The sequence below is a fragment of the Orycteropus afer genome, unplaced genomic scaffold, assembly GCF_000298275.1.
Source record: "Orycteropus afer afer isolate SDZICR_OR568_19922 unplaced genomic scaffold, OryAfe1.0 scaffold00181, whole genome shotgun sequence".
Taxonomy (NCBI): Eukaryota; Metazoa; Chordata; class Mammalia; order Tubulidentata; family Orycteropodidae; genus Orycteropus; species Orycteropus afer.
The window spans coordinates 4012421-4020145 of NW_006921768.1; the positions used below are offsets into that span (position 1 = coordinate 4012421).

The 7725-nt window shown below is 38.4% G+C and overlaps 1 protein-coding gene across 1 annotated transcript in view; it reads left to right on the forward strand.

Moving 5' to 3' along the window:
• Positions 1 to 7725, forward strand: part of NCOA2 (nuclear receptor coactivator 2) — a 193157-nt gene that overhangs the window by 113832 nt on the left and 71600 nt on the right. Inside the window, exons 18-20 of the mRNA XM_042781847.1 lie at positions 1088 to 1265; positions 2272 to 2470; positions 4514 to 4603. Of these exons, the coding sequence (XP_042637781.1) occupies positions 1088 to 1265; positions 2272 to 2470; positions 4514 to 4603 (467 nt within the window). The remainder of the gene's footprint in view (positions 1 to 1087; positions 1266 to 2271; positions 2471 to 4513; positions 4604 to 7725) is intronic.

Consider the following 7725-nt stretch of genomic DNA (forward strand, 5'->3'; position numbering starts at 1 on the left):
AAACCACAATGGAAGACCTCTTCATTTTCTTCATATTGATTTGTTGTTTAATGTCAGTCTTAAGAGATAGATACCAAGTGTGTAATGTCATAAACGTTAATATTTGTAATGCATGTCATGTTCAATTAATAGTTGACTTACTGATAAAAGTACTTACATTAATGTTAATATTCAGAATTACTCTCCCTGCTTTGTGCCAGAATGATCTATAAATAACTTTTAGGTCTTTGTGTTGACTAAATTCAAGATTCCTATTTCTTTAAAGTAACAGAAAGATAATTTTCAGATATCTTGCTGTCATCTTCAATGTTTCTTTTATAGTTAATTTAAATGTTAATTAAATGTGCATGTTTTACTAATCTTCTAGGCAAAAAAGGTACTTAGCTTAATGTTATCCCGAAAATTTTCTAAGTTACCTCCTTGATTTTCCAACTCATTTCCTTCTATTTTTTTTTTTTAATTTGGAAAAGTCTGATAGAAATTCTTTCCTTTTAGTGTTAATGCCATTTGATAAACATTGAATTTTCTTTCTTTCTCATCTTGGATAACACTTAAGTACCACAGAGCTCTTTATAAAGACAAAGCAAGCTAATTATGAATATAGTTATTTATTGTTTTTAAATGTATCTGTCTGAGTAAATTAATTAATGAGAAATTATTCAAATGTGCTGACATTATAAGCACTCAGCTGCTAACAGAAAAGTCAGCAGTTCAAACCCCACTAGCAGCTCCATGGAGAAAGATGTGGCAATCGGCTTCCATAAGATTACAGTTTTGGAAACCCTATGAAGTTTTACTCTGTTCCATAGGGTCTCTATGAGTCGAAATTGATTCAATAGCATTCAATATGGTATTTGCTGTCTCTAACTCCAGCCATGATGGTTTCTGACTACTATAATGATAGGGAGAATTTTTTTCTTCACATGTATTACTTAAGCTTAGAGTCTTTTAAAAATGTATGTGAAAGTTACATGATCACGTAGTTGAAAGTAATTATCTATGTGTATATAATTTTAACTGTGCTTTATGCTCTTGCTTTCTATGATAAAACTAACAGTCTCTCTTGGATTTTTGTTCTGTTTTTAAGGAATAAGTCAGCAACCTGATCCAGGCTTCACTGGGGCCACAACTCCCCAGAGTCCTCTGATGTCGCCCAGAATGGCACATACTCAGAGTCCCATGATACAGCAATCCCCAACTAATCCAGCCTATCAGGCCTCTTCAGACATGAACGGGTGGGCGCAAGGGAATATGGGTGGAAACAGGTAACTCCGTGTTTTGCTGTGTTTTTAATATAAATGATTACCAGGGAATCTTTGTATAAACCACTTGTCTCTTTTCTGTGGTTTTCTTAACTTTCTTTGCTCAAGCAACCAGTATACAGTAAAATGCTAAGTAAGCTGATTTATCATTCCTAGGGCAGAAGTTAGAATTTGCAAAAGCTTGGCAAAAGCAAAAGCCATTTTGGTGCTTGTTAATATCACTCATAGAATACAGACATACCTCAGAGATACTGTAGGTTCAATTATAGACCACCTGCAGGAAGGTGGATATTGCAGTAAAGTGAGTGACATGAAATTTTTGGTTTCCCAGCACATATAAAAATAATGTTTACACTATAGTCTGTTAAATGTGCAATGTCATTATAAAAAAGTTTGAAATACTGTAAGAATTACCAAAATGTGACACAGAAACACGAAGTAAGCACAAGTTGTTAGAAAAATGGTGCCAATAGGTGGGTTCGATGCAAGGTTGCCACAAACCTTCAGCTGGTTTAAAAATGCAGTAAACTGAAGCACAATAAAACAAGGAGTGCCTGTACCTTTTCCCTGGGGGGAAAGAACTACCCTAAGAAGAACCAGTCAACCAGCTTTATGTTAGAAGCTAATATGAAAGGCAGCGACCTAGAAACCATCCGTTACTGTACGCGTGATTTTAAGAAAAAAAAAAAAAGATGAAAACAAAAAGCTTGTCTGATATAGACATGAAAGTAGAGAATGTATGTATTTCCAGACATTCACAGTAATATTAGGAAAAAGAAAACAGTTTGGTTTGTCTCTGCGGCCTCAGTGAGCACTTCCCCTACTGTTTCAGGCTTCACCCATTTCATCATATGCTGACTATTCTACCCCAAGGCCACTCAGATTCTTTCATTCTCAAAAAGTTCTAAAGTTCCTTCGTTCTAAAGTGAATGCCTGAGAAACGTACTCAGAAATGCCTGGCTCTGTTTGCCACAGGGCTCTAACGTTTAATCTTTTCATTATGTTACAGCATGTTTTCACAGCAGTCCCCCCCACACTTTGGACAGCAAGCAAGCACCAGCATGTACAATAACAATATGAACATCAATGTATCCTTGGCAACCAATACAAGTGGTATGAACAACATGAACCAGATGACAGGACAGATCAGCATGACCTCAGTGACCTCTGTGCCTACGTCAGGGTTGTCCTCCATGGGTCCCGAGCAGGTGCGCTCACAGAGAATGAAAAGCAACCCTTTTACTTCTGATCAGGATTTTGCGTCTTTTTGTGCATTAAATATATCTTCTTATGTGCTTACCATCTGCTGTCAGCTCCCACATTTATTTTGAAGAGTGTTTTTTCACCTTATTTTAACCTATGTTAGTGAGACTAGCAGAAATACTTGCTAATGATGAAATAAACATGAAAGGATTCCTGACTACTCAAGGATCTTTAAAAATATTTCTTAACTTCTTTGTCATTTTAATTTTTCTCTTATTTGAGGAATTTAGCAGTATTTAAACTGAATCTCCAAAAACGGCATGATAAATGTGCTTCTTAACTTAATAAAGCTTCTTAGCTTTATTTTGGATTTATAGTTTAAGAATGGGTTTTTTTCTGAATGCAAAGCCAAGTGAAAAGGAAGGGTCAGATTTCCCTGCCATTTAATTCTTAAATGATACTTCACTAGTGTGGGGAGACTGACACAGATAATGCAAAAACCATTCTTTTGTTTTTAATCTTTGAAATACAGATACCATGATTTTTTTGTCAATAATTTTTTTTACATAATTCTGTTTTGTACTGAATAACAATGAAATGATTCCACCAGGCCTGAGTACACACCAGCTTCCCTAGGTGGCAAAGAGATTCAAAGCATTTGAGACAGTAAATGCCCAGCCTTGGATTCAAAATCTATGGTGGGCTGACCCAGAAGTGAAGATGAAGATAGAAAATCTTATTTTTCAAAGAGCACAAAGTGCTTGTCATTTCCCCCGATCCTCAATAATTCACACAAAGTGAAAATGTGGCAGAGAACCCTGAATCTTATTTTACACATGGAGAAATTGAGGCATGGAACATTTAAATGACTTAAAATGATAGATGAGAAAATAGAAAGCCCTTTGTATGTTAAGAAATCTCTGTGCAGATGTATTATGTATGTGTGTGTGTGTGTAGTAATTTGTACTTCTGTAGTTGAATGATGATGGCTAAATGTTTATTTGGGTAAATCAGTTAAACAGATATAAATTAAAGTAAGAAATCTTGTATCTTATCCTTGGAGAAAGCATAGGACTAATGTGAATCACCAGTGGGGCCCCTGTTGTTATTGTTGTTTGCTGTCGAGTCGGACCCGAGTCATAGCGACCTCTCCTTGGGTTTCCAAGGTAGTATCCCTACGAAAGTAGATTGCCCAACCTTCCTTCCAAGGAGTGGCTGGTAGGTTTGAACTGCCAGCCTTCTGGTTAGCAGTCAAGTGCCTTAGGCTACCAGAGCTCCTAGTAGGGCCCCTAGTGATTGCTATTTTGCTTTCTAGGGAAAGTGTAAATGTACAGGGATTGTCTGATCTAACATTGGGTCCTAATATAACCTACCCAGAAGTAAATGAGTGCATGTTTAATAATCCAGGTTGGTTTAACTGTTCTGCACAGACGTAAACCTTTTCAATACCAGTTTAAAAAAAAGCCCCCAAAACACAACTGTAATGTATGTCTTCTGACAAAATGATTCCTCTGTTAGCATTTGTACATTTATTTTATAGTTCGTAAGAGAAGTGCACAAATGCTAATAAATGGATCACTTGGTCAGAATAGATTCACAAAATCTATCACTGTTTCTGGTATTCACACTTGCTCACTAATTAATAATTTGCCTAAGCAGAAAGATATAAGGAGGCCTCAGATGACTTCAAGGTCCCAGACATGAGTCATTGATCAAATTTGAACCAGCCAAAAAGTGGACACATGACTTGTGTGCATGGAAATCTTCCTCGTATTATCTTCTCTGTTGAATTTGGTTTCTATACCAGAGGCAAATTAATTTTATTTTGCAGGCAACTTACATATTATAAATATTTTTTTTATGTTTCTCCATGCTTTCCCCAAAATATATACATGGGAGAAATGATACAGAGATGAATCTGTCTTTATGTAGTCCCTTTTCCCAGTAGATACACTCCTAAAAACAAAAGGGAAAATTAATGTAGGTGTTCCCCAGTACATGTTTGAGCTTCTGCTGAATGTAGCCACTGTCATGTCTTGTTCCCTCAGGTTAATGATCCTGCTCTGAGGGGAGGCAACCTGTTCCCAAACCAGCTGCCTGGAATGGATATGATTAAGCAGGAGGGAGACGCATCACGGGTAAGAAACAGCAAAGAGATATGTGACTGTGGTCGGAAAGAACAGTGACTACTTTGTAGACCGAAATTGGCATAGGTGTATTGTCAACCAGCAGGTTAAAGATAGTTGCAATACTTGTGATTCTTTAGGTATCTTCTAAGGATTATTTCTTAAGTCTTTGTTTATTCTTTCTAAGTGTTTTCCTATATTTCATTGTGTTTAGGAAACAGTCTTGTGTCTTACTTGTATTACTTACTTATGACCTTAAACACTTGTTCTAAACAAAGCAATATTACCATGTTCAGCCAAATCTTGAAACAATAGAATAGTTAATACTTAGGGCCCACTGAATTGTGTGTGCAGCAGCAGATGTATTACCGGGGAGGCTCTGTGAGCAGTTTGGCACATAGCCAAGTAAGTGGGCCAACATGGTAAGGGGCATAATAACCCTTAGTAGTACATAGTGTGCTCCCTCTCCCCTTATTCCTTTCAATTTTTAAATTTCTATTGTGAAATAAATATATGTAACAAAACATTTCAACCATCTTTACTTGTGTGATTCATCAACAGTATTCATTCACCGTATTGTTACCACTATTTGTTTCTAAATTTATCATCATTCTTAACAAAAACTCAGCCTAAGGCACTTGACTGCTAACCAGAAGGCTAACCAGCCACTCCTTGGAAGGAAGGTTGGGCAGTCTACTTCCGTAGTGATACTGCCTTAGAAACCCCAGGAGGGGTCGCTATGAAAAATTTTTAACAGACACCTTTATTATGACTTAAGCAATACCCTCCCATTTCCCCCTCCCACCTGCCCCAGGTAAACACTGACGAACTTCGGTGTCTTTGCATTTGCATCTTCTGGGCATTTCATATAAATGAAATCACACAATGTTTGTCCTTTTGAAACTAATTTCTTTTATTTAGCATGTTTTTAAGGTTCAACCATGCTGTAGCATGTATCTGAACTTCGTTTCTTTTTATGGCTGAATAATACTCAGTTCTGTATATATATGCCACATTTTGTGTTTGTCCATTCATCATGACGGACACTTGGTTGTTTTCCCTTTCTGGCTATTGTGAATAGTAGTACTGTGGTGAACATCGGTGCACAGTATCTGTTTGCATTCCTGCTTTCAGTTCTTTTGGATACTTACTTAGGAGTAGAAAAGCTGAGTTATAAGGTATTTCTATGCTTAACTTTTTGAGGAACCGCCAAACTGTTTTCCATAGCTACTGCACCATTTTATAAGACCACCAGCCATAGATGAGAGTGATAGCTTTCTTTTAAAAGGTGCTTTCTTTCAGTGAAGGAAATGTAGGGTTGATGTTGAATTTCTGACAAAAAATGGGTCTTGGACAATTGTGTTAATATTAGCACTCAAGTTTAGAAAATAATAGCATAAATTTAATCCAGATTTCAATAATACATGGTGCTAGTTTTTAAAATGTGGTTCCTCTTGTTGCCAAGAACCACAGTCACAGAAACAGAGATGACAGTTGTGTGGGGTCCTGTTGATGTTATCTGTACATACCAGATGGTGGGAGGCTTGTATGCGCAAATGCACAAGAACTCATTTAAATGGTTAACAGTGACACGATAAACCAACCAGAAAGGAGCCCTGGTGTCACAGTAGTAAGTGCTCAGCTGTTAACCAGAAGATGTGACAGTCTGCTTCCGTAAATATATGTAGCCTTGGAAACCCTCGGGGGGGGGGGGGGCAGTTTTACTCTGTCCTGTAGCATCGCTATGAGTCGGAATCGCTAGCGATGCATAAGCCAAAGAGAAAATGGAATTTATTTCTTATTGGCCATGTGTTTAGACTCTCCGTGTACCATTGATTAAAGTTTGAAATGTTCAACTGCTCTCAGTCATGAAGCATCCTCACAAGGCTGGAGTCTCTTCTGCTGCCAGTCCCTTTCTCCTTTCTGCTGAGTCTGTACAGATAACAGTCACCTAACTAAGGGATGGCTTATGTGCAAAAAAGCAGAGGCCTGAAACTTGGGTTCCATTTCCCAGAGGGCTGATGCCATTAGTATTGATTAGGTTCCCACAGGACAGCCCATTTTAACCCAAAAGTGCTAGGAGCTTAACCTCTGAGCACTTCATATCTTTGGGAAAAAAAAAAAGCATTTGAGAAGCCAGGATCACGTTAAACAAACAAAATACCCATTGCCATCGAGTCAGTTCTGACTCATGGCAACCCCATGTGTAATAGAATAGAATTGTGCTCCACAGGGTTTTCTTGGCTGTAATCCTTATGGAAGGAGATCACCAGGACTTTCTTTCACAGCACTGCTGGGTAGGTTCAAACTGCTAACCTTTTGGTTAGTAGTCACAAACGAACTGTTTTTGTCACCTAGGATTGCATTACCCTTCCTTAGTCCACCAAGATGAGATCTCTTCCCCCACTCCCTTCAGTGTGTAACTGTGCTGGTGTAAGCTTCACAGAGCACACACCCTGGAAAGTCACTTTGTAAGACTGCCTCACAGAAGTCCTGTGTGGGCCAGGCCAGCAGGCCAGCTTTCTACTCCTTTTGTTCCAAGAGCCTCGAAGTTGACTTACCTTATATCCTTTCCTCTGCTGCCATGAGCCTCTGAGAAGAAAAGACTTGGCTTCTGTAAAGCAGAATACTCCTGGTCCCATGTTTTTCCATGTCACAGAAACAGTTAACATGTTTTTAGCATTTACCATGGGCTGGTTCTATGTTGAGAACTTAGGTTATTTCATTTAATCCACACCACATCTGTATGGTATAACTATATGATGTCAGTCTATATTTGAGAGTTTAAATGGCTTATCCAGGGACCCACAGCCCCAGAAAGTGAACCCAGGCAGGCTGACCCTTGAATGAGCTTTCTTAACCCCTACACTTGACTTCCCACCTTCCTTAACAGAGCACTGAGCTCTTGTGAAATTTTTTTTTCACTTTTTTTTTTATTGTGATTTGGGTGAAGATTTTACAGAGCAAATTCACTTTCCATGCAGCAGTTCACATATACTTTGTTTCATGTCATTGACCGCAGTTTACCACAATGCAACACCTCCCCTCCCACATCCTCCCCATAGTTACCTCTTCCCAGTGTCCATCCCTCCATACTCTCCTGCCCCCTGAGCTGTCTCCCTGTGCATAAGCAG